The 27,615-nt window shown below is 39.7% G+C and overlaps 1 protein-coding gene across 1 annotated transcript; it reads left to right on the plus strand.

Moving 5' to 3' along the window:
- Positions 1-27,615, plus strand: DPYSL4 (dihydropyrimidinase like 4). The gene is made up of 14 exons (XM_025164217.2): positions 1-387; positions 7,319-7,407; positions 8,222-8,406; positions 10,130-10,294; positions 11,784-11,845; positions 11,953-12,033; positions 15,256-15,324; positions 16,486-16,606; positions 17,812-17,968; positions 19,065-19,206; positions 20,486-20,656; positions 22,117-22,296; positions 23,642-23,813; positions 25,475-27,615. Exons 1-14 carry the CDS (start codon positions 34-36, stop codon positions 25,564-25,566), a joined length of 2,040 nt encoding a protein of 679 aa, XP_025019985.1. The 5' UTR covers positions 1-33; the 3' UTR covers positions 25,567-27,615.

Raw genomic sequence — 27,615 nt, forward strand, 5'->3', positions numbered from 1 at the left:
GCCTTCAGAGGGTGGCCTGCCTCCCAAGCAGCCATGGCAGAGCGAAGAGAGCAGCAGCCGGAGAAGAAAGAGGAAGAACTCCCCGCTTACTTCGCAGCACTTGGCGCCGGTAGCCCCAAGCCCAGGCAGAAATACGGGGGCATGTTTTGCAACGTAGAGGGCGCCTTTGAAAACAAAACCCTGGACTTCGCTTCTTTCAGTTGTGAGAAAAGAAAAGGGAGCCAGCAGCTGAACCGAGGAGCCCCCAGCCAGCAGTCCAGCGAATCGGAAGGGCAGAGCAAAGCCAGCAGCGGGACTCGAAACACTCCGCTCCTCACACCCTCAGCGCCACAGCCTCGCCCGCCTTCCCTTGGGGTCACGGAGCAACTGCCTACTGGTGGTCATCAGGTAACGGGGAACAGAAGACGCGGGGGATGGTCGTCACGGGAGGAAGGAAACTTTCTGGATTTCCTATTACCTATCTTTATTTGCCACTCCCCCCTCCCCCGGACTTGGCCCCCTCTTTTTCAGGAATGTATTTAATGACAGGACATTCGAAACATGTCGGTACATGCAGAAAAACCGGGCCCATCGTTTAAACCAAAGTTGCAATTTGCAACGGGTGTGCGGGTGGTGTGGGCTACCGGGACAACAGCGTCTTTCCCCTATTGAAGAGTCACAATGTGTCAGCCCCACTTCTTAAATTAGAAGGCGGTTTTAAATTTCAGCCCAGTCTTTTCCTCTTACCCTATGGATTGCATGGGAGGTCGGGGAACAGCCTTAAAAAAAACAGGCAGCGGCCAGGCAGCGATTGATTTTCCAGCCACTGTTACCTCTTTAAACAGCTGGGGTAGGTTTCACCAGTGCTCACTGTCAATGTGGCTTTTCTCTCGCAACCTCCGTCGGACATCGCTCCTGCTGGTGGGATTTTGGGGCTTCCACGTACATCCCCTCAGAAAGAGCAGAAATAAGAATCAGTCACGTGTTATTTTTGCAAGGCAAATACGAGAGGAGCGGATTTTGACTTCCTAACCTTTCCAGAGCATAATTTGCATCTAAATCAACGGGTGTGCTCAATAGAACCTTTCCCCCCCCCCACCTCTATCCGCTCTGACATCCAATCAGTGTAGATTCTGTTTGCGGGCGCTGACGGCTGATTGGTTGATTTTAACGTGAATGGAAGGCTGCTCTAGGATGGGTGGGGACTAGTAAATCGTATTAAACATAGTGGGATTTATTTCTGAGCAGATAAATACACGACCGCAGTGTAAGGTGTCGTTTATGAAGTTTCGGATTAAATCGTCGCATTTATTCCCACTAAAGCTGAAAGTTATAAACGGGAAGAGAATAGGCGTATTACTTCGGCGCACCCCTTCGGCTTTAGCAACGCGCTTAACCGGCTTTCTGAATTGGGCTGTTTTCTGGCTTTGCGCAATCCGTCGAGCCTTCAACTAACCGAACGGGCTACGTTTATCCAAGACCCTAAGCCATGACCAACTCAAGTAACCAAGGTTACAACTAACCAAGCGAAATAGGCTAGGCAAGAACGCCTGCTAGAATTTTACCTGACTTGAAGTATTCTGCAAAGATAAGCTGTGACCACACACAAAAATGGCCCTCGTCCGCTTTTGAATGGCTATTTGAATGCAAAGAAAACTCGGGCGAAAGTGGAAGGGGGGGAGCAAAGAAACCTGTCACTCTGATTTATGGCTGTTAAAGGACGGACCAAATGACTCGGTGGACAGGAGGAGGAGGAGGAGGAGGAGGAGGAGGAGGAGGAGGAGGAAGGGGCTTTCTTTAGAGAATTCTGTTTTAGGATTTCGAATACAAGGGATTCAGAATCAACCAAGATTGGTCAATAGAAACATCGATTCTGCGAGGCAACCTCGCAGAATCTGTATCAACCCCACAAAATCTACATTTCTATTGACGAATCTTGGTTGCTTTATTCAGCGAAATCATGATCATCGAGTTTTGGGGAAGATGTCATTTTCTCTAACACAAATGACATCTTCCCCAAAACTCGATGATCATGATTCCGCTGAAGCTGAAATGGATGTATTCCTCTATATGAGCAGATTTTTCCTCCTTGCTAAATCAGACTATCCTTGCTAAATCTGGTCATCAATCAGATCAATACTGAAATGGTATCTGGGATCAATGGAATAGAGGTCGCCTCTCGCTTGACCACAAAGAACACGTGGCCGGGAAACGATGATTTCCCCAGATCTTCGTGTGTGGTTGGTCTTGATGCTCAGGACGAGAAAAGGGGGACTCGGCTAATTCCCCCTTGCAGCTCACTCTGTTTTAACCGTCTTAAAAGATGGATTCTTAGGCAGTTGGGGGAAACAAATCTCATGAAAAAAACGGGAGTTCGGTTTCCATAAACGTGCGTAAGCAAACGATATCGCCGTCTGTAAACAGAAGTCCAACCAAATCAAGGAGACAGAGCTTCTAAGAAAAAGGTTGAGTTTCAGGACTACGTCTGAAAATCGGACCTGAAAACGGGGCGGGGGGCAAGTATCCCGCCCCAAAGCGGTGCCCTCCAAGCCTAAGCAAGCCGGGAACCCCAAAGGCCCCCCGACACTCAGGGCCTGGCTGCCTCGTTCCGCCGCCAGCCCAGCACCTACAGTGGGCTCGGCCACGTGTTCTTTGTTGTCAAGCGGGGGGCGGCCCAGTCCTTTGTTGGCCAGAGAAGGGGCTGCGACTGTGGGCAGCCCGCCCGGAGGGAGGCCCCAGCGGAGCTGCCTGCCCGTCTGGGGGCCTGTCTGCCGTTGGCGGAGGCACGAAGGCGGAATGCTAATCAGGCAGCTGCTCGGAGAGGCTGAGGGCCGGCAGAGCAGGGGGAGCCACCGAGTCGTCGCTCGCTCGCTCGCTCCCTCCCCCTCCCCAGAACAATCCGCCAGCCAGGGAGGCGCGCACGCAAACGCGCCGGTACACGGCAAAGGCCCTTCAGCTGGCGCCCACCGCTGCCTGGTCTCCTCTCACCCCAGAAAGGCCGCCCTGCCCTTCCGCTGCCCTCCTTCCCACACAGTAGGCTCGGCCTGCGGGGAAGATGTCCTACCAAGGCAAGAAGAACATCCCTCGGATCACGGTGAGACGCCGCAGGCCCTTGCCGCTCTCTTTGCGTTGGGGAGGTCGGCGTAGACCTATGCCGCCCTCGGGCCGCCTTCCCTCGCGGGAGACGGCGGGCGGAGGAGGCTCCGAACACTCGGAGCTCTGCCCCCTCGCTTCCGCGGGGCTCGAAGGGCGCGCGGTGGGGAGGGGGCGATAGGACAAGGCCTCCCTCTACCTCCCGCGGGCCCAGGAGGTGAGGCTCCGTGGCTTACGCGGCGGGGGTGGTTTTGTTTCGGCGCGCGGAGTAGAGGACGGAGGGGGCTGCTCGGCCTGGCTGAGCAGGAAGTGGAAGCGGGAGGAGGCTGCGGGCGGGGGTCCCGCACAGGCAGGCGCTTGCCCGCCCCCCCGACTGCGCGGCTCTACTCCTCTGGCGCCGCGGACAAGGTGCTTTCGGTGGCTTCGCGGGCAGCGCCGCCGGGAACGCTTTGAAAAAGCTCGGCCCAACCCCCGGGAGAGGCTTCTCCGCTGCGCCTGGGCTCGGCGGGATCAGACGGAGGAGTTGTCGGGCTGATTCATCTGAGGAGTATCGCCCAGTAGTAGATCTTGAGACTGGCAGGAAGGGCGGACGATGTTCTTTCAGACCGTTCCTCCCCTACTACGAATTCTTGTCGCCGTTTACAACTGCTTGCATGGATGGTTCCTTGTCAGCCCTTTTAAACCCCGCCGCCACCCACACCCCTACCGACACACACACACACACAAAATATCTTTTGGAACCTTTAGAGAATTTTGAAACGTTGAAGCCAACAGTGGTCAGGTAAAAAAAGGAAAGAAGAATCTTGAAGAATATGTGTGGGAGGGGAGACTTTTGTCTGTCTTTTGTAAGCAAACGTGTTTTACCACCAACACATTTTTCCCCTTTCTAAAAGGCGGAGAGATCAATTTGGTTCCCTGACTAGGGACTTTCTCCTGTCCAAGGCAATCAGTGCAGGTTATTATGGTAACATCCTGAACAGATTCGCACTGCAATGTGTTTATGCATCTCCTTTAAAAAACTGAACATGGCCTGTAGAGTTGAGTCTTGAAGTCACCCTATCTAATCTAAGAAGAAGCCAACAATAATGGGAAGTTGTGACAAAATATTTTGTATTGGGTGTGTTATGCTTTTCTACTGAAAGCAGAACCACACGGTGTTAATTTGCTCTTTTGTTCAGTGTAATCCCTATTGTAACAACAACTCCTGAACTCCAGAAGGACTTAATAGTGTTTTAGCTTCAGTTGGAGACTCTTCATAATGGTTTATGGCTTACCTATGTTCTGAGTTTTTCTGATCATAAGATGGCTTTCTGGCTGAATCAGCTATTTAACACTCCTTTTATTTGTAACGTCTAGATGTCTGCATTTATCCCATCTACTGTATTGGATCTATAATCCTATACATAATTGACTGAGTGTAGATTTATGAGTAGTTATGGATAGAGTTGTCATGCTCATCTAGCACAAAAGATGAACATTAGACTATTGTCAGAAGGAATCAGTGTTTAAATGGCTATTATCAAGCATTCATTTTTAGTACATCCCATATTTTTTCTGTCACTTCTGTTTCTCCATCAGTGGGAGGAGCAGAAAATAATCACTTGCATCAGTGTGCATCTGCGTGCTTATATTTATAAAACAGTTACATAATGCATATGGTTATTTTAATATTAATAGTCTGTATACATTCTTTTTTTCTCAGATTGAAGTCTTATTCCCACTTACTTGAGAATAATCTTAATTAAACTTGGTGGGAGTTACTTCTGAGGCTACCTATAATGTTAACAGTAGTATTTAATATACTTTTGATTCTTTCCCTATATTATTTTGCTAACAGCTGCTAATTTGTGCCCCACAGCTGTCTTTTTAAAGGTATATGGGTAAGGATACACACAGACTCACGAAAAGTAAATTGTTTGTGAATTAAATGAAAATACAGTGTTATTGATAAACCTTCTTCTGGAGGAATGTGTAATTTGCCAATCAGGATTTACAGGATTCTGAATCAGTGTTGGAAAACAATGAGTCCATGGCAATGTTAGAACCATTATTCCCAAAGCTTCTTGGCATATTCCTTTGGAAGCTGAAAGGGTTTGATAGGGGATAATTATCTCCAACACCCCACCCCTAGTAATTCACTGGTCTGATATTTTCTGGGTGAACCTAATCATTATTTTGGATCTTGGCCAATATATTTGATTACATTCTAATTCCACTTAAGTCCTACAAAGTTGACATTTAAGTGTGCATTATCATAATCATTTATACATTATCAATTTATTCTTGGCTGGTGAACCATTGTTCTTCTAATGGTGCTATAACCTATAAAATTCTTAAAATGCTTTAATGGAAGAGAGAGGTTACACCTTCTGCATGCCCTCTCCATTGCAGTTTCCCATCTAATAATGTTAAATAACTTAGTTAGGTCTCTGTGCATTCACCCTTTCTCAGTGATATTGCATCATTCCACTGCACTAAAGCAAATATTGCTTTAAGGTTATAAGAGATTTTTTATAAAGTAAGCTTTTGACTAAAGACTCTCCTGATCCCAACTGATGTAGGGGCCCTTTAAAAACTGTTCTTTGTTTAGCAATGATTGAGCCAGAGCAAACCAGCTCTGGAAACCTGGGTTGAAAAAAAGCTAAGTAAATAAAGGTTGGCTCAAGGCATCTGGTTTTTCCCTGGTTGTTATTCCAAACAGAATAGTTGCTCTGGTAAGAGGCTCACTGCTGACAAGGGTAGAGCAGTGAAAAGTGGTCAATGAAGATTTTGATCGTATCCTTCAAATTATGTTTTCAAAATATACATATAAAACTATTTTTCACTTTTAACACAGTTACATGGATATTACGGTATAAAAGCCCTAAGTGGAGGGAAGGCACTCAATGTAGTTCCTACGGTGAAATTACACCCCCATAGGTCTAATCTTAACTAGGATGAAAGGAAAGCATTCAGGCCTTCCATCTTGTACTGTACTCTAGATCTCATCTTCCATAATTCAGGTTAGAGGCAAGAGGAGCTTTAGACTATTATACCTTGAAGAAAAGGCAAATACAGATTAATTACCTTCCACACTTAGGTTTTTGGGTGAGTCCGCATTAGGGGCATAAGCCTCATATGACTATGAGACTAAATATGACTAGCCCCATATCCATCTCAGTATAACAGGGAAACCAGTGTTGATTGAATATGTCCCATCAAGTTGGTATCAGCTCTTAGTGACCACATAGATAGGTTTTCTCCATGACAAAGGCAAATTTACATGTGTCTTTAGAAGTGTCTTTACAATTTCAGTCAAGATCATTTTTAACCATACATTTTTGTATGTGATAAAAATAGAGTATTAGAATAAAGTGATCTGTTTTCTTTTTTGTATTGCTTTCTTCCTTGCTTAACAATTGATCATCAGCTTCTATGCTGTCTTATTTAGGGAAATTCTATTTCTTTGATGGAAGTGATGTTCTTTTAGAGACGAGAACTGCCTGGGTCTTTCTGTTCTATCAATTCATATCTTGGTTGATAAGTAAAGGTTACAGAAGCTTCACAAGTTGCCAGGAGTCTCCTATCCCAAGCTACCATCACCAGAAAAGGTGGTCCTGGAATTTCCATGTTCCATACTCATGGAAATGGAGAACATAGAAAGTGTGGTATTTTAGCATTTATTTTCATCTAAGAAACAACATCAGATGAAAGAGAGAAAAAAGTAATCGTTTCAGTGAAGGACAAAGAAAACAAACAGGCTAGAGAAGTACCCCTTCTTGGCCCCTTTTGGTAGCTATGTGACAGCGTGTATTGGTCTGATTCTTGCGATAGTCTTGGAGACTGGATTTGGAGTAGTAGGGAGGCATGGAGAAAGAAGGAACAAAGGCTTTTCATGAGAAAACGATTAACCTGCCTTATTTCCAAAGCTGCAAAATATAGAAAACCTCTCCATTTTTAAGAGCTGCTTGTCCAGCTTCATATTGCATAATAGGAATGTTGTTGACAAGATTGATGGGACAATCCTTAAAATTCATCAATGGACATTTTTCAAATTATAACTGGCCAAATCACAAACACAAGGACGCACAAACTGGTTTTGTTATTTGTCCGTTTAAATAAAACACATATTTCAGAATTTAAAGAAAGTGTTTATGTTGCAGTCTATGCTCTACTTGTAGGGGTTTCTGAATATATACCTAAAGTGGCCTTCGAATAATACATTTGAAGTTATCTTGGAAATGTTTTGTTTGTTTACTTAAATTAGACTGACCGGTTGCTCATCAAAGGAGGAAAGATTGTCAATGATGATCAGTCATTTTATGCAGATATCTTTGTGGAAGATGGTTTGATCAAGTAAGTTGGTGATTTGATTACATGTATTTGCTTTAAAAAGTTGTATAATATATGATATGGTAAACAGTTGCATCATTTAAGCCTGTGCTAATATTTTTATATGAAAATAATACATGCAGAACTATTGCATATAGGAGTCTTCCCAAACCAGGCCCTGTCATTGGTCATGCTGGCAGGAATCCTAGGAGTTAATAGTCCAAATACATTTGGAAGTCACCAGGTTGGAAACAGCTAGCAAATATTTGCATATAAGGAACTCTGGATCAAGATTAATTTTAACAGACTTCATTTTGAATAAATTAGTTGGTAATTGAGATTATAGCAATAGATGGGCATCTTTACTTGAACTCGAAACAGCAGGTTTACATTTTATCATTATAGATTGATTTGACCTGAAGTTTCACTGAAACCCCAAATTCCCCACTATTTTCTACCATATCTAGATGGAAACTAATAGGAAAGCAATATGTTGCCCTCAATAGAAATATGTCAATATCTGTTGAAAATGCTGTTTGAAGGTGGCACTTTTTCTCCATCTCTGTGTAATGGTATACTACTGTGAGCGTGAGACATTTCTATGTAAAAATGTCTTGCAATCATAAAAAAGATGACTAAAGGCAACACTGTGAACATCAGAAATATAACTTACTGAATTAAGCCTCAGGTTTCCATTGCATTTAATGGGACAAGTCATTATTAGCTTGTTCCATCAATTTAAATCCATTTCACTGAATGAATATGATTGTTGAATATCTATAAAGTCTTGTTTCCCTTGAATGGAATTATTAAGGAATACTTTTAATGTCATTTTCAGACAAATTGGAGAAAACCTGATAGTTCCTGGAGGTGTGAAAACAATTGATGCTTATGGCCAGCTAGTTATGCCAGGTGGCATAGATGTTCATACTAGATTACAGATGCCTTTAATGGGAATGACCTCTGCCGATGACTTTTACCAAGGCACAAAAGCAGCTCTTGCAGGAGGAACCACCATGATACGTACGTAGTCCCTTTGGCATGAACTTGTCCTGCTCTAGACTGAACAATCACACAGTAGCAGATTTGCAAATGGTTTACTGATGAGCTTATAACTCATACAACCAAGAAGACAGCTATAGTACTTACCTGATCAGTCACATAAAACTTCCACAAGAAGTACAGAAAAGGTGAGATAGAATTGTTGAGAGTTGGGCAGCATACAAGTTCAATTTATTCTTATTATTCTTACTCTTATCATTATCTCAGAGTCAGGGTGCAATGTTGGTAGTGTCAGTGGGTTGAAACAGAGTTTAGAGATCCATAGCCAGAGATTCACAGAGTCTAGTCCAGAGTTGTAGCTGTAACAGATAAGAGGCAGGGCTAGAAGGCAGGAAACCAACAATATGCAGGTCTGGGAAAAATAGGATGCATCAATGGCATAGAACAAAAGTTGCTTCTGTCAGTCCACAGTTCAGATACCAGAGAATTCCACAGTCAGTACAAGTCATCAAGCCTAGAATCTGAGAACAAAGCAAAGAGCCAGGAATGCAATTCTGATGTTGGAAAGTTGCTTCTGCTGAAAAGCAAGCATGTGGAAGCTATTCCTAGTAGCCCCAGCTGCATCTCAGGGGTGTTGTCCTTGGTTCCCGAGTAGCAGAGCAGATCAGTGTCATTCTGTCCTTCAAAACTGCCAGTGTGTTCTAGGACTAGCCATCCTGCCAAGATCTGCCCCTTTCTATCTGCATCTGCCCTCACCTGCTCATTGTCTCCTTGATCTGCTTTAGGCCCCTGAGGCTGACTGTTCATCTATGTAGAGTAGACCATAATAGAATTTCATGGATCCTGTTGTTAAAAATTTTTAAAGGAAACTTGGAAACTGAAGAGCTGTTTCCCCTTCATGTCAAATTAGGAAGCTAAGTTTTGCTCCAACTTACCAACAGATTTTAAGTTAGCCAAATATTTGAACTGAAAGAGTTATGTGATCTGAAGAGAAACCAGAACAGCTTGATTTGATGCCCTTCCTACACCAGTCATTTGGGCAAAGGTTTTGCCCATGCAGTGAGGGGATGATTAAAACCATAAAACACATTTTGTTATATTGCCCATTTTGTGCTGGTACATGTTCAGAATTGATAAGTTCACATTTAAATAAATTTCCCAGTCATTTTGACCAGTTGTATTTACACTTTTAACTTTCAAATAACAGTGACCCTGTTACTCTTAAGTATAGCTAAATTTTGTTGTATCATATGCAAAATGCACAGTCCAGTGTTATGTCCAGTTAATTTTATGATTTGCACTTATCCATATACCTGTAAGCTGTTTTACGCTGTTGAGTTTTATATGTTCTGGTTTTTGACCACAGTAAAGATTTTACTGTGGTCAGACTGAGTTCATTAATAAGGTGGTGCATTCTCTTACAACTACATACTGACTCATATCACCACATACCTATACAGATACTATTTGGTCAGAAGAAAGTCCTTCCATAATTCTGTATAGTATCATTAAATGCTCACATTCTCATGTTACTGTAATTCTTTGATGCTTCTGAAGTTTTGCTTTTGCTAAAAGTTGTGGAAGATTTCTGATGCCCATATATAATCAAGATATTTAGATTATTCTGAATATATTTATATATATTTCAGAGTTTTGGCATGATTTATTCTTTGAACGAAAAGGCAGTCATCAGATTTTAGGCAATTAAATCCTTACTTTCAAATAAATGTATTTGTTTCTCAAGTTGATCACGTATTCCCTGAATCTGGAACAAACCTACTGACTGCCTATGACCAGTGGAAGGACTGTGCTGATAGTAAAGCATGCTGTGACTATTCTCTGCATATTGACATTACACGTTGGCATGAGAGTATAAAAGAAGAGCTGGAAGCTCTTGTCAAAGACAAAGGTAAGAAACAACTAAGTTTTGCATGAACTACCAAGTGAACAGTAATTATGGCTCTTGTAATTTTCTACCTGCAAATATTATCTAAAGCAAAATAGACAGGCTATACTCACTGAGGAAGGGGGCAGTGGGAGTTGTCATCTTAAGCCACATCTGGAGGGCATCAAATTGAGGAAGGATTCCCAGAACCATGGGGCTACTGTTCCATCAATAGTCTCCCTACGTGTTGGATTTGATTCTGGTTGTACTATAATACAGTATTAGAAGTATCCCAAAATAATTTTATTCTATTATGCTATAATCCTACATTTACTTTCCTAAGTACATTGGGGCTTACTTCCAAGTAAGTTGTATAGGATTGCAACTATCAGAAATGGGGTTGGCTGGCCCCTTAGCGGCCTGGTGTGGCCCCCATCGGCCTCTTGGATTTTTTAGCTTTTTTATTTTTTAATGCTTGGTTTTTATAACTTTTAATTGTATTTATGTTTTTAGTGTGTTGTAAGCTGCCCAGAGTCCCCCAGTGTGGGGAGATGGGCGGGAACAAGTTAAATAAATAAATAAATTATAGTTACATTGAGTGGGTACAGTCCAATCATGGAAACTTCCCGTGATTCCTAAAGCCTTGCTGGTGGCAAAGTGCCAAGGTAGAAATAGAAAGCAGCAGGATCCATGTGCAACTGGTACATATTTAGTTATTTATTTATTTAGCCATTAGGAATGTCATGGAGGAAAAGGAAGCTTCAGGTCCAGAGCCACACTCATTGTGGTCACTGCCCCTTGCTCTGCCCCTGTTCCTGATCTCGGAAAGAAGTGGGTAGTTCCTGTCAGATTTTCCCCTCTGAGGTTGAAGAAGGGAATCTGATGTATTCTGGAATGTCTTAGTCTCTATCAGAGGTACCACAGAATTGCAACCTAAATGCTTTTTTTATTAAAACATCAGTCAATAATTTTAAAAAATCGGCCACATCTCTGAGTAAAGCTTCTTCCAAAACCATGACTTGATCCGTAAGTGGTTATGTTGCTGTGAGAATGGTCAAGGCCAGTTCTGATTTGATTGCAGAATTCAGAGGAAGACTTTGGGTATCATTTAACACATTACCCAAAGGACTGAAAAATATCAGGTTATCTTGGAAGCCCTTCTGGTGAGCACCTTCTAGGGAAAACTCAAATACTCTGTTTTCCCTGTTACTATTGGTAGAATGATTGCTGCAGTAAAGCTGTAATTATTTATACGCACATACTGTACATCCTATATAAATATTGTTCTATTGTAGCAGGACCAATAATAGTTAATTTGCCACTGTGGATTTTCTTCTAAGTAAACAACTTTATAATTCGAAGCGTAAACATGAGCTTGTTTCATTTCATTGTTTCATTTTTTTTAAGTCTTACATTTTTACCATTTCTGAACATAAATAGCCAAGCTCTGTAACCTAGAAACTGTTGTTCTTACGTCAATTGCAATCAGTAATTCACTTCTGTTTTTGTTAAGGTGTGAACTCTTTTCTTGTTTTCATGTCCTATAAAGACAAACTCCAGTGCACTGATGCTCAGGTAATTAAAGATAATGGAAGCACACCAATTTCAATGATATTATGGTACAGAAATCAAACTATTAGATTTTAGGACTTGTTTTTCTTTCTTTCTTTCTTTCCTGGCAGATGTACGAAATATTCAGTATTATTCGTGAAATGGGTGCCATTGCCCAAGTCCATGCAGAAAATGGAGACATCATTGATGAGGTAGAAGATATGTTCACCATAATAGACATTTTCAGTTTAAAAAGGAAATAAGCCAGTGCAGATACATTTCCTCTTCTTACTTCTAGTGGTCCATGTAGAAGCTGGGGTGGGCAAAACCTGGCTGGTGTGCACATCCCACTGTGTTTTTAGTCGGAAGATTTCCACACATCAGCTGAATCCCTAAAGAAGTCTGTCTCTTTAGATATTGATATTTGTCTGATAAATGCACACACACACCCCGGAGGTCAGCACTCATCGGCATATATTAGCTCCATAATTATTTCAGCTATCGAGTTATATTTTGGGATGTGATATGGAGTCCCATATTGATATCTGCAGATGAGAGCATTTATGGCTTGCTTATTTATTTATTATCGTGTAGTTAAAAAGAAAAAAGTCTACATTAAATATTGATAATACAGTGAAGGAAAAGAACTCTAGATTATGCTGCTTAAATGAACTGAGCATAACACTCCCCAATTACTAAAAAGAAAAGATCCATATAAGTATAAATACCTACATGGAATGAATTGAATTGTTGAGCTTATCATTAAATCTGGACCATATAAGCATTGTGACATGTCATATTCTCATGTACAGAAGACAAAGATGTTTCCAAAATAAGTAACAAACATATATCCTGGATCCATTCCTTAAAATCAGGAGAATGACTTTCCAGTTACCTACAATTATCTTCTTTGCTGTACCCCAAGTACACCAGTAAATACTATGGCATTTATGGACACTTTAGAAGAAAACTAGGATTCAGTGCCTCTTAAGTCAGGAACAATTTCTGACATTTGACACCTTACTTTCCTCTTTTGCATACTTCTCTGTTCCCATCCTCTTCTCCTTCTGAGCCTGACCACTCCTATGTGCACGTGGTGGCAGACAAAAGCACAGCCATTTCAGTGAAATTCCCTTACCGGCTTCATGGTAGCTGATAGATCTTCCAGAGCTAAGGCAATGGCTTCAAAATACAAGAATGACCTCTTATCTGTTTAGCCCTTTAGTTTCGTTGTTCCTTAACATCTGTTTGGGATATCCTGGACCCCATCAGGGTTCTGCAACTCACTGTGAGTCCTACCTAGCCTACTTTTTGGAACTCAAGAAGAGTCTCCATTCTCATCACTGAAAAGGGAAATGCTTGTTTGGTAAATTTCAGGCAGTAATAATAAAGCAATGTTGGATTTTAATTTATTTCCTATTGTATATTTCAAACCAGCCATCTTCCAATGAGTTCTCTTCCTCTCATTTTATCTTTACACATTCTTTTGAAATGGATTAAACTGGGAGATAGTGACCAAACAAAGATCACCCAAAGAGCTTTATGAATGGATTATATGGATGTTCACAACTATATAATTTTGGCATTTACCATTTAGTTAACATATAATGTGAAGTGTGAACACAGTGTCTCTGGTTAGACACTAAAGTTATAGCATGAACTTTCCTTGTCATCAGTAGGAGGGAGAAGATAATGGCTTTAATGGATTGCTGACATAATACTATGGCCAAGCATTGCCTGCAGATCTCAGCTCAGCTCTGCAGATTGACTACAAGTATCTACAGAAAGCCTTTGTTTATATCAACTATTTTCTGAGTGTGCTTTGCCCCCTCTTCTGATTGATTGTCACTCCTGCATTTTTTTATATATGCCTTGAATCTGTATTTATGTTGTTTGAAAATTAGCCTGGAGTTGCCTCCCTCTGCTGTGCTTTTTCCTCTGAAGGCCCCCTCCCTGCATTATAAAAGGAAAAGGAAAGAAATAAAATCCAACCTGTGGACTTGTAATCTGCTTTTCGGTATTTACATTGTGTACTATCAACTCCCTGTGAATGCAATTTGCTGCACTATTTTTGCTGCCAGTTCCCAAACAACAGTCTCCCAAGGCCTGCAATTTGGCATTCACTCATCTGTTGCAGTTAGACCATTGGCTCTGCAAGGCTGGGGAATGGTTTAGGCAAGCGTTTCTCAACCTTGGCAACTTTAAGACCTGTGGACTTCAACTCCCAGAATTCTTGCTGGCTGGGGAATTCTGGGAGTTGAAGTCCAAGTCTTAAAGTTGCCAAGGTTGAGAAAACTAGGTTAGACTGTAGGCAGAGGGATGGATTACATGATGTCCAAGATTATTGCCAAACCTTACATGCTAATGGTCCATTACTTTTTAAGGGATGACATCATCTCACCTGGGTATGTAACTGTGAAATGAGGCCCATTTTTCTCTAAGGCTATTTACAGTTTGAAAATGATTTGGATGGAGGCTTCAGGCCTCACGCAAGCATCACATGCCTCTGCTGTTCATTAAAGCAGCTCCACTTTTTTCAGGCTTCTCCTGTTTTGGAGTCACTGAATGGTTTCCTTAAAGCAGCCGTGTTTCTTTTTCCAGCGTGTGCAGAAGCATGAAGAATGGTCGGCTATTTTAATGAACAGCAGAGGTGTCACACTTGTGCAAGGTCCGAAGCATTTGTTTTGAATAATTTTTGATGCTTTCACACTCCTACTCTTCAGCTGCTTACTGAATTTCAGTGGTACAATCTTGGAGAAACTATAGAAAAGGAATTCGAAAGCTGAATCCATCCTACCTTTGTTTTAGCTGGAGATAATAGATTTTGAACCTTAGATGTTCATAAATCATGGAACTGTTCAACTAATATGTCTCCCCTAATTAACGTTCTTCACTATTGTATGATTTGGTGCTTAATAGTAGGACAAATTGCAGTTTAAACCTTCTTACATGGCAGAATCCTGAGAGCAGAGTTTTTGAACTGTATTAGTGTCCTTAGGGGTTTTTATACATTAGATCAAGATTAAAGAAAGATTTTAGAAAATCGGTAACTTATCTATAATTAATCAGTTTGAAGTATATATTAGGATTATCATTTTAGAAGGAGCTGTCCGAACAAACTCTTATCCAAAAAAAGACCAACTAATAAGGTCTCTGATAAATATAGATGTATCCATTTTCTTTGTAAGTCATCATACAGATTTCCCAAATCACCTTGTTCCATATATTGTAAAACAGAATATACATTATTTTGTTCTTTTAGATCAGACATATCTGGATTTCTGTTTGGGAGTTATAATGGTTGTAGTTTACAACAGAGAGTATCCAGCTGGGAAAGGATGTTTAAAAAAGCAGCGATTTTTAGTTTTACATTCTACTTAAGATACAATATCTGCATGTGTTACTTATTATTCCTCCTGTATTTATTGATTTAGGAGCAAAAAAGACTACTGGAACTGGGGATTACTGGTCCAGAGGGTCATGTCCTCAGTCACCCAGAAGAGGTAATCTTAACTGGTCTCATAGAAATACTTACTGTTCCACAAAATTAGGTTAAATTGGTAAATGCTCACCCACAAAATTGTATCGGTTCATTTGCAAACTTCATAAATTTTCAAGTTTCCAAGAAGGCTAAAAAGAAAGAGAGACATTCAAAAGGGCTAAAGCGCTTTACATTGAAGATACAAGTTATATTTAAATGTACCCCATGCACGTTTATGCAATGTTTAGAAAGCTAGCATTTCACAGAAAAGAAATCTTACCTAACCTTTTCCTGACATGCTAGTTTTCCATGCACTGAAACTTCTTCAAATGAAATTATACTGAAATACATTATTCTTTTTCTGTACTGATAAATTTCAGGAAAAATTATATTGTATTGCACAATTGCACATTTGCACTCAATCTGGGAAAAGGACTTATTTTTTGCTGTAGAGTTTTATGTATCAAACATGAATGCCACATTTTCTGGGCTAGCACAGCATTTCTCTGATTCCTCATATATGATCCAGGGTGGGTGCTCTTTAGAGTCACAGGAATTAGTGTACAGTGAATTAAAACATCTCCATTGATAATAGCACCATGGACAGTTCAAAGAATACTTTGATGTCGGTGGAAAGCCTCTGAACTGGGATCTCTGTCTTTGTATTATAGCTTCAGTCTAAAAACATGAAGTAAGGTTTCAGAATTTGAATGAAACTCTACGCTTATTGTACTAAAACAAAAATGAAATTTAAAAGGGGAAAATTAGTAAAAAAAAATGTATTTCACCGATATTTTGATAACTGGTTCACAAGTTGTTAATAAAGGAATGTTTCAGGTGGCACTTAACAGAAATGAAACATTTCTGCTGTTTTTAATTTTTCTGACTAGCAGTGATCCTAAGCCTGTTTTTTAATAGTGCTTATATCTTGTATATGTTGTTTGCACTTCCCTTTTGTTCAATACTGAGCTTCAGCCTGAAGTCATTTATGTGTAACTGAATTTTTCACAATTTCAAAAATACAAAAAATCATAACACTACTTTTCCTATTTTTTTCTGGAATTCCAATTTTCCTGGGAGTCCAAAGTACAAGAAAAAGATTGTGTTCTAGTGATTCTCTAAACATGCAGGTCTAGGTGAAAGACATTTTGAAGAAGGTATCTGACTATTCATGTTTTCCAAGGTTGAAACAGAGGCAGTATATCGTGCTGTTACTATAGCAAAACAAGCCAATTGCCCCTTATATATCACAAAAGTTATGAGCAAAGGTGCTGCAGATGTCATAGCACAAGCCAAGAGGAAAGGTAGGTACTATTTCATATTTCCTTTTTGAAGAGGATTAGAACCTTATTTCTATACATATTTGTGCTGGAGGCTAAGCTTGAAAAACAACAGTTTAGGCTACTGCTAAGTACGAGCTGAGTTGAGCTGAACTTAGCAGAGATCAGAGAGCCGTTTGGCTGTACTTCCACTGGCTGTACTTCCTGAATGGTTAGTGCCCCACTTTTGTCAAACCCCTTGAATTACAGCTGAAAGCCCTGACTTCGCTCCCATCTGGGTGTGTTTCCTTTCAACTTCAGCGTGATGGTGTACAGAGGCCAAATGCCAGAACAGTTATCCTTGTTCCAATATTTCTGGTCCTGACTGTAGCTCCCCTCCCAATCTACTAAATTACAGTTCAGTTCCATAGAATACCATAGGTCTGGTCATCATGAACCCACTTTGAGTAGATTTACAGCTACCTTGAGCCTAACTTAATTAGAACTAATTACTCTCCGGATGTTTGAAAACCATGAGTAGTTTCCTATTATGTCAGGAGTTTTTGAATGAAAAAAGAGAGGATCCAGACATCCACATTTATAACATACATAATTATTCAGGAGATCAAGCAGAATTGCTAGTGATGCATTCTGATTTTCTTTTAGAAGTGAAGTTGAAATTCTTTCATGCTTTTTAGCACCCTCAGCAGTGGCGGGCCTTTTATATGCTAAGATGTTGTAGGCAAGATACTGTCAAATTGTCACATTATCTTTAGTTTCATTCCTATTCCAGAAGCCCTAAGGTCCAGAAATGTCAGCTTTTGTTAAAACACAGACATACCTTCTCTACCTGAAAATCTTTCCCTGTACGCTTTTCCGAATAGATTTGTCCCTAGTGATTTGCTAATTTGGTTAGCGACCCATCCAGAAATTGTCAGTCACTTAGAATTAGACTTGACTAGCACAGGAGTTTTGTTAGTGTGTATGCTTTTTCCTTGGCACATGCTTTCAAGGTATTTCCTGTTTTCAAGACCTCAGACTGAATATATTTTACAGACTCAGCATATTTCTTCTGTAAATAAGTTTCTTTTTTTCATGAGGCATGCAAAGAGGACAAGAGTTGTGTATATCAAAAAGAGCAGGAGCAGTCTCTTCCCACAAAATGTCCAGCACTAGAAGGTACCTCTAGTTGGGAGAGACTTCATCCAATTTCTTCCCAGGAATCATCAGAGACTCAATTATGTCTTCAGGTACCATTGTATATGGAGAGCCCATTACAGCAAGCCTTGGTACCGATGGCTCGCATTACTGGAGTAAGAATTGGGCAAAAGCAGCAGCCTTTGTCACATCTCCACCTATTAGTCCAGACCCCACAACACCTGATTATCTCACTTCCCTCTTAGCCTGGTAAGTAATTTTTTCAATCTGCCAAACGAAAGGCAGTTTTAATGGGAAGAACCAATGCAGGGGCTCCTAACCTTTTCTAAGCTGGAGGACACCTTTGAAATCCTCAGAGCCTGCTGTGGACACTCTCAAAAATTGGTTACCTTGGGGATCAATAAACAATTTACCAGCTGTGAACTAGTGAGGTTGTTCTCTATGACTTGTCTAGACTCTCGGGACTCTTTCTGCTACCTCAGCTTGATTTTTTTTTCCCCTGGATGGTTGAGAATACTTCCAAAGTATTGAGCTTCATCTACTTACTTTATTTTTTAAAAATATTGGGGGGAGGGGTTCGTTTGAGGCCCCAAGACATTCTTGGAAATAAATAAATAAATAATGTTCAAAGCTGGTGCTTATTTGCAGAATACCAACTTCCCACTTTTTTTTTTTAATTAAGTGAAATTATTTTGAAAAATATCAGGTGGAGCAAGAAGCCTGTCCAGAGCCCAAGAGATGTCTCAGTGGACATACTGGAGAGCAGGAAAATAGTGTATTAGGAGTCTGAAAACCTCTCCTCCTGGGATCTAGCTGTCAGCAACCAATTGGCAGATCTTTACCATAGTCACCAAGAAGGCATGGTATTCTCTGGTGTGGCCATAGCTTTGAAATCTGGTATATTGTATTACTGTAAAGGTGGGAAACTCATTAGAGTCTAGGGTTATGAATAAGGATCACTTGTGAACACTTATTTTCATTGTACAGTCCTCTCTGCAGCCTCCCTGGCTTCCCTCCCTTTCATTAAATCCAAGAGAAGATAACATGAGGGAAGTTCTCCAATCTGCATATTCGGATCAGGAATTGCAGACAACTAAGAAAGCTTTAGAGCAATGAAAAGATGTGGATCTTACCACCTTTCCACTATGAAGTTCAAATCTACTACCAGAAGAAATTCTGAATAAATTCTATTGTACTCTTAAGAATTAAGCAAGAAAGTTTCTCTTCTTTCTTTGTTTTCTACCTATGAGAATTCAAATCAAATTTCAGAAGTGATGTAGATGTTGGGTGTAATCAATCATGGAGCCTCTGTTTTGTTTACTGATTTGACATTTGTTTTAATTAGTGGGGATCTTCAAGTGGTAGGCAGCGCTCACTGTGCCTTCACCACAGCACAGAAGGCTGTTGGAAAGGATAACTTCACTCTGATTCCAGAAGGAACAAATGGTGTTGAAGAACGAATGTCAATAATTTGGGAAAAATGTGTGGTAAGTTCAGCAGAAAAAACTTTGTTGCAAAATAGTGAAGAAGTTTTCTGTTGTAACTTCATCATTTGCTACGGACTATACAGGGGCTTTCAAACTTTAATCCTTGGGAACAATTATCCCCTTTCATGATAGAAGATTGTAAGGTAAATTCAAGGATGCACATTCAGTTAATATGAAGTCTCTGGTTGCCATTAGCATTCCACTTGAATGAAAAGCAGAATCCCAAAATAAGTTCAACATCCATCAGAAATGAAGGGGAGGGGAATTGTATTTTAGGGAAGCCTAACAGCTGCTTCTGAACATCTTATTGAAGAATCACAGAATACATAATTTGGATACAACTTGGATACAAGTGGGTTGCTTTGTGGCACATTGCAAGTCAGGGAATGGGTCAAGACCAAACTTCATCTTAACTAGGAAGGTGGTCAAGCTAGTAAGCTCTTCATGATTGTGTACAAATGAAAATGGGTGTACAGGATGGGACTAATGCACTTGTCTCACAGCCTTAACTTCATGCCGGTGTCATGCACAAGGTTGGGATCTTATGCACCTTAAATGTAGGCTGTGAAACTGGTGTAATTCTTCTCATGAACTCCTGCCTCTCCACTGTAGCTTCTGCATTCCTTAGTCTAGAATGGGATGGAATCGCAATTATATTGATTCTGTAATAAAAGCATCAGTCTGTATGCATTTTGAACTGATGTGGAAGAAAGTTCATTTTTATGAGTGACCAGCTCAAACTTCCCATGTCTTTAAAAGTGACCAGAAAATAATGCCATCTTCAAATTCCCTATATCCCAACACTTTAACTAATAAGAACCACTCTCTTGGGCTGAGTCAAAACTCCCATGACCAGGCTGACTTGAAATTAGCAGAGTACACTGTAGTCCAGTGCATCTAGAGGCTCTGAGGACTAGTCTTATCATCCTGGCCTGTTTATCTGAGATGTTTCTAAAATGTTTCCTATTAAAAAGTGTTACTAGCAGCTCTCCTCTGTCTTGTATACTTATACTAGTATCTGGTGTTCTGAAATAAGTTATTTAACCCATGAGCTTATCATAAAATTAAAAAGACTCCATTTCTTTGAGGTAAGATTAGAAAGTGAAGCCATGGAATGTGTGATTTTTATTTCATGAATTCATAAGAAATATATATTATTTTTAGACTAATAATTCAAATTATTTTCTCCCACCTCATATTTTTTTCTGAACTATTTCGCTCTCTCTCTTGCTCGCTCGCTCGCTCTGTACACACACACACACACATATCCCATTTCTAGGCAGCAGGGAAGATGGACGAGAATGAATTTGTAGCAGTGACCAGTACTAATTCAGCCAAGATTTTCAACTTCTATCCCAGGAAGGGACGGATTGCTGTGGGTTCAGATGCTGATTTGGTTATTTGGAATCCTAAAGCTACAAAGATCATTTCTGCAAAAACTCACAACTCGGTAAAAGCAAACCATAACTAAGAGTTTTATCTTTCATCGGATTAGAAGTGTCATGGTTTATACTAGTCATTATTGTGATAAGATGTGACTCGGCTTGCTAGTTTTTCTACCATCTTCTGCATCAGTAGCTTTAATGGTGTTGATGCTATCTACAAATTACTGGGTGTGAATTACAGTCTACAACTGAAATGAGCATTCTTAACTTCAGTTGCATTATAGCTATTTACTGATAGCGTTTTTTTCTTATTCATAGCTGTGTGCCTATTTGTTAATATTATTTTGTTACTCAAGTATTTTGTTTTGGGAAAGATTGCATATAAATTGTAGAAATAATTATTTTAGTCCCATTGTTGAATTTCAGAAGATGTGTAATTCAGATATGGCACACCAATCCATCTAGCTCAATCCTGTCTCAATTAACTGGCAGTTCTCAGAGTTTCCCTTGTAGTGCCAGGATTTAATCTGCGCCTGTCTGAACTTGGTCTTTGTACTCTTATGCAAACAGTTGCAATGCTTCCCCATTGCTCCTCCACAGAGCATCAGGCTCCTCAAAGGAGCATCCTGGCTAGGCTTTGGCCAAAAGAAGTACAAAGCTGCAGCAGTGGTATTCTGGGAGAGCATATTTAGGCTATGGGGAGGTTTGACTCAACAAAATATTAAAAATTCTATCTCTGTAGGGAAATTAAAATAAATTCAGTTGTAATAAGTTAGAAAGTGAAGATAAACCAAGCTGTGTGGTATTGGCCTGTCCATGATTCAGACTGCCATTAGTTGGGAGGAATGTGGCATTGAATGCAATCCTTACCTCCAGTTTCTCATATATTTGATTGCTTAAAAGGATCTTCAAATGAAGAAAGATACATATTAATTCATCTGAGTCCCCTTCCCTATGATTGGGAATCCTGCCTGGTCAAGGGAGAAAATATTTGATGTTGAGGTGTTTACATCTATCAGTGGTGTTAAATTCAGTCTGTGGACCTGGGCTTTCAATTGTTTTCTTTGTTCTTCTGTCAAGTCTCTCATGTTTTTGAAAGCTGTGTAATACAGCTTTTACAAACAAATACTTTGTTGGGAGATGCATATACTGACCAGTTGATCTGCATCATCCCCAAATCATGTGAAAATACTTGAATTGATGAGGTGTTTCATACCTTCCCACACCTAATATGTTCAGAGTCTAATTTTGTGTCTCACGTTGGTCCAGCAACTTGCATAAGCCTAACACAAAAGACTGGCAAACATATGTGGTGCCCTGCGTACAGCTTCAAGTTATTCATGTTCATAGTATTACTTGGAGAATATCACATTTGCAAGGCTACATGTACCTTTCCATCACTGAGTGTATGTTTTCTCTACCTTTGTTTGAGTGACGTGCATGGACATTGGTGCGTTCAGTTCTGTGATTTTGCTTGAATATTAAGCTGAAGCCGGCTGAGAGTCTGTTATGTTTGTTTTGCCAGAATGTGGAATACAACATATTTGAAGGAACCGAATGTCATGGTGTCCCTACAGTGGTTATAAGTCAAGGGAAGGTTGTATTGGAAGATGGAAACCTCTTTGTCACCCCAGGTGTTGGCCGTTTCATTCCTCGAAAGACATTTCCTGATTTTGTTTACAAAAGGATAAAAGCTAGAAATAGGGTAAGAATTTTTCTGTATGCGAAATCTATTTCATTGTTGGTTAAGTGTTATCATGTCTGCCACATCAAAAGGGCAGGACAGAGGATTGAGAAGAAGCTGTCTGGGAAAAACAGGTCCATGGTGTTCGATTAGGATTTTTAAGAATAATTGGCTTCTCTCCACATACTTCTGAATTTTAAGTTTTCTGAAAAAGATGTTACGCCCATATGCCAGACTCCATGTTTTGAATGTTGTACCTGTGGAATATATTGCTGTCCATAATTTTTGGCTGAAGATATAATGCAGAAAATAATGCACTTGATCCAGAGTAGAATATCTTATCTATGTACAGGTAGTCCCCAGTTTAAGAACGAGTTCCATTCCCAAGGTCTGTCCTTAAGTTGAATTTGTATATAAGCCAGAACAATATTATTGTATAATATTGTATAAGTAGTATTGTGTAATTAACTCAAACCATTGTGGATTTAACTCAAATTTTGCTACGGTAGGCTCTGTTCTTAACTATAGGTTGTCCATAAATTGGGCATTCTTAAGGGGTACCTGTACATGGATGGCTCAGCCTTGACTAAGCTCAAGACTGTTGCACAACAAAAGAAGACAGAAAACCAGTGGATTTTCCATTTATTCAAAGCACTGGCAATGTCTTGCTTAGTTTTGAGGCACCTAGCACCCAGGTTGTTTCCTCATCTCTCTTGCAGAGCATTACTCTGTGTGGTGCAGTAGTTAAGGAACAGGGTTACCACGGAAGCTTGCTGGCTGACCTTGGGCCAGTTGCTTTTTCTCAGCCCAACAGACCTCATAAGGCTGTTGATGTTGGATAAAAGAGGAGGAAGGAGTACTCTGTACACTATCTAGTGCTACTCAATGAAAAGTGGGGCATAAATCTGATCAATAAAATTCTATCATTGGGCTCCAAATTGGGCAATCCCTTTGGTTGCTTTTGATTTTAATTTGGCAGATTGTATTTGACAGTCCAGGTGCTTCAACCAATCATTTCTATTCCTTTTCTTGGCACCCTAATAATAACATCCTGAAAAGCCAGACATTAAAACATAAGAACATAATAAAAATTATGCTCCTTGATGACTAATATTCAGAAACATGATAGTAACTCTTGATAACATGAATTTATCTACCTCCCTTTATATAAAGGGGATTGTTGGCCATCATTATTAGCTGTAGAACATTCCATAGGCGGTGATGGAATATAGGTGTGTATTGTTAAAAACTGCATTAACTTTGCTTGATTTTTAATCCATGAGTACTGCTTACTTATACAGTTGTCCATGGAATTCTGGCAAACCCCTGTTCTATAATAATTCTGCCTTTTATTGTGTGTTTATAGTTGGCTGAAATCCATGGTGTTCCTCGTGGACTTTATGATGGACCTGTTCATGATGTCATAGTGACTGCTAAAGCTGTGGCTCCAGCTCCAACCTCAAGGATAGCTACTTGTTCAGGCAAAATACAGGTTCCACCAATCCGTAACCTTCATCAGTCAGGCTTCAGTCTGTCTGGTAAGTCAAGTTGTAAAAAAAAAAAAAATTGAGGGGGATAAAGGAATTGTTAAAACGAGAGCTTACTGTTATCATTTAGATCATCAATTGGCAAGCAGGGCCTGACTTATCTTTTAATCAGTATACAGCTTTTAGGAACACTTCAGCACTTTATATGTGGTGATGATATATGCTGAATATCTATTAAGGAAAGCTGGATTGGAAGAAAATGAGCATGGTTTTAAAATTGGAGGGAGAAACATCAATTACCTGCTGATGACGCTACTCTTGTCAGCCAAAAATGCAAAGGATCTGCAGGCTCTAGTAATAAAAGTTGAGGACCACAGTGAAAAAATGGGAATGAAATTAAATATAAAGAAGACCAAACTGACAACAGGTGCAAAAAACAACCTTAGAATTGACAATAAAAGTATCGAAGAAGTAAATAGCTTCTGCCTTTTAAGATCAACCAGCAACAGTAAAGGAACAAACAGTCGAGAAATATGCTTCAGACTAGCGCTTAGTAGAGCAGCCAGGAGGGCCTTGGAAAGTTACTCAGATACCATGATGCGTCTATACCTACAAAAATCAGGATAGTGCAAGCCATGGTATTCCCTGTGATACATTATAGAAGCGAGCATTGGACTTTGAAGAAACTGGATAGAAAAAATATAGACGCTTTTGAACTTTGGTGTTGAAGAAGACTCATGAGAATACCATGGACAGCCAAGAAAACAAACAAATAGATCATTGAACAAATCAACCCAGAGTTCCCACTCAAGGTGCAAATGACCATATTGAACACATTATGCAAAGACCTAGCTCTTTGGAGAAGGCTCTGATGCTGGGAAAGTGGAAGGAAAGAGAAGAAGAGGATGATCAGCAAGGAGGATAGACTAGTTATATTGGCGATGGATGCCCCATTAGAAGACTTGAAGGACCAGGTTAGGGCAGATCATCATGGAGAAAATCTATCTGTGTGGTCAAAACCAACTTGATAGCACATGATAAAGATGATGATGATATTCATTCCAGTGGGGTATAGTTACTTTACACTCAACTCATGTGTAATACTCCAGAAGTTTTTTGTTTTGTTTTATTTTTTACTAAATGCTTAACTGCTGAATGCCATTTGAGAATCCCTTAGGGTCAATTCCAGTTAGCTAAGCACTTTCATTTTTTTATTAATTTCAGTGATGGAACTTAAGCACAATCATAAATCTATTCCGTTGAAATTAACTTCTACAAAATTCCCCTTTTTTGGTAGTTCCTCATATTTGATTAAGGACTAGAAAGTTGAAGCCTTTTTTTTTTTTTTAGCAATCCTTCACATCTGAATATGAAGACCTAGTTTCCAAACCATGATTTCAGATTAATTTAGCAAAATCATCCATATTATTTTTAGATTTCAGCCTTGATTTAATCGGTTTCCTTTGTAAGCACAAACATGTTTGGCAGAATAATTCTATGAGATCTACTCAGAAATAAATCTCATCTGGCTAAATAGGGCTTACTTTTGAGGATCGATCAATCGGTCTGTCTGTCTATCGGATTGCAAGTCCAATTGACTTTTTTTTTATTGTTTCTCACCCATGTAATTGCAATTATAACACCATATTGTATGAATGAATACATGTGTTCATTTACTTATAAGTAGACAGTCTATTATATCTCTCTTCTAGGATCTCAAGCAGATGACCATGTTGCGAGACGTACTGCGCAGAAAATTATCGCACCCCCAGGTGGACGCTCCAATATTACATCTCTGTCGTAATAATTCCAGGATGAAAATATGTGCATATCACCTTAATTATAACTGGCCATGACCATCCATTTTTAAACACTATTGCCTAAATTTCCCATTGGTGTCAATGGAACTTAAAAGAACATCTCTATGGCCTTGATTTCTACTAGGATAGATGAATTATGGAGGTGTATTTAACATTCCTTTTAAGATACATATAATTATGAAAAGAATCTGCCTTGTCTACACTCCCCAAGCACCTCTTTTTACTGGACCTATTTGGAAAATAGATTATTTTACACTGCCAAATTAAAGGGCTTGAATGGGAGTCTACAACAAAGGTATATGAAAATGATTTGCCTTGTTACTCAGGATAAAATTTCCCACCTTTTCTTCTCTAAGTCAAAACAATAAATATACCCTTCCCCAGTGTATAGATCTCATTACATATTAAAAATGCATCCCCTGCTTTCCACCAAATCTTCATAAACATGCCTGCAGTTGTACAGATTTCTAATGAAAAACTTTCTGAAGTGCTAGCTGTGAATTAGGTTATATCCAAGACATGCCTGAATACATGTTTTGGATTTTCTACCAATAATTCATGCTTTTTCAATAATGATTTTGTCTGGGAATGACTCCTGTACTATTTTAATATAAACAATTTATTTATATCCCCCCCTTTTTTTTTCTAAAGAAACCTACACACATAAGACTGAATGCTGACCTATCTTGCTCCTCTGTATGCATAATGGTAAACCTTGATTTGTTTTCTTTTACCATGACGAAGTGTTACATCTGAATACCTAAATAAGGGCTGTACAGGTTTTCTTCTGAATGGCATGTCAGGGGCCAGGGGCCCCAAAAATTGTGAAGCCATGGCAAATTCTAAAACTGATTTCATTTCATTTGCACTTCCATTTAATTGATTACATTTGCTTATTATGATGGCTTCCAAATCATAATTGTAGAAACTATGATCGCTGGTAACTTTGGGAAGTTCTCTGATAGCTGCCCTAAAAACATTTATGGGCTTTTGTATCAATGGGACCCATAGACATTTGCCGGGGAGCAAGGCAAGTGATGAAACATGCATCACAATGTCACAGTGCAAGCACAAAAGGGCAGAGCTTGTGTTGTGATATCATGCTACACATGTTGTCATTGGCATTGTATGTGGGAGTGGACAACTATGTGCGGGCCTAACATGATACACTTCTGACCTAGATCATGGTTAATGATTGTTGGCAAAACATGAAGAGAGCATAATTGGAAGTGGATTTTCAACCTTGGTTTAAATTCACCATGAACAAGTAACAATTTAACCCCAAACAAACCATGAATAGAACATTCTTCCCCTTCTTCCAATCTTGCTTATAATATGACAAGTTATGTCTCTACTTTTGCCTTGAGTGTACTGAGAAGAACCATGGTTTTATTGTATCTTTGGAATCTTAGCCAAGGTTAAGGCAATGAACTATGGCTGGAACTAACTATGGTTAGGTGTTATAAGGAGTCACTTCCAATATCTTCTTGATTCTGACAGATGATGAAGAGCTACTTCACCAAATAGATTATCATATCAAAATTATTGCCCTAAAGTTGACTGTTGCAACTTGCCAGGAAGCATTTATCAAGCCAGAAAGGGCTTATGATTTATATCTATAAGAGTAGGAGATTCTTGAACATATTTTTAGGAAACATTGTCACTCAGTATTGTGGCAGCATGGATATATAAAATACAAGTGTGGTCTGAATATTCATGGAATTAGGTGTCATAGTGTCACTTTAGAGCTGGTGTAAAAATGCATCTAGACTTTAAAGGTAGCTGAATTTTTTAACACAATTGTGGAGGTGCCAGTGTGTTTTTAGTCTTTGGTTAGTCTTGAATTTTTAAAACAAATTATTTATATAGGTTTTTTCCAAGTATCAAGTGTAGACCCTCTTATAAACCAAAAAACCGTGTTTATGGAAGTCAGCTGCATACAGTTAACTTTTTATAAAACTTAAAAACAGGTTTATTATATTTAAACATTGTACAGCAAATATGGTCTTATATATTCCATATTATTCCATAAA

The sequence above is a fragment of the Python bivittatus genome, unplaced genomic scaffold (assembly GCF_059951505.1).
Source record: "Python bivittatus isolate LINGU-HERP-01145 unplaced genomic scaffold, Pbiv_v1 ctg000980_np1212, whole genome shotgun sequence".
Lineage (NCBI taxonomy): Eukaryota > Metazoa > Chordata > Lepidosauria > Squamata > Pythonidae > Python > Python bivittatus.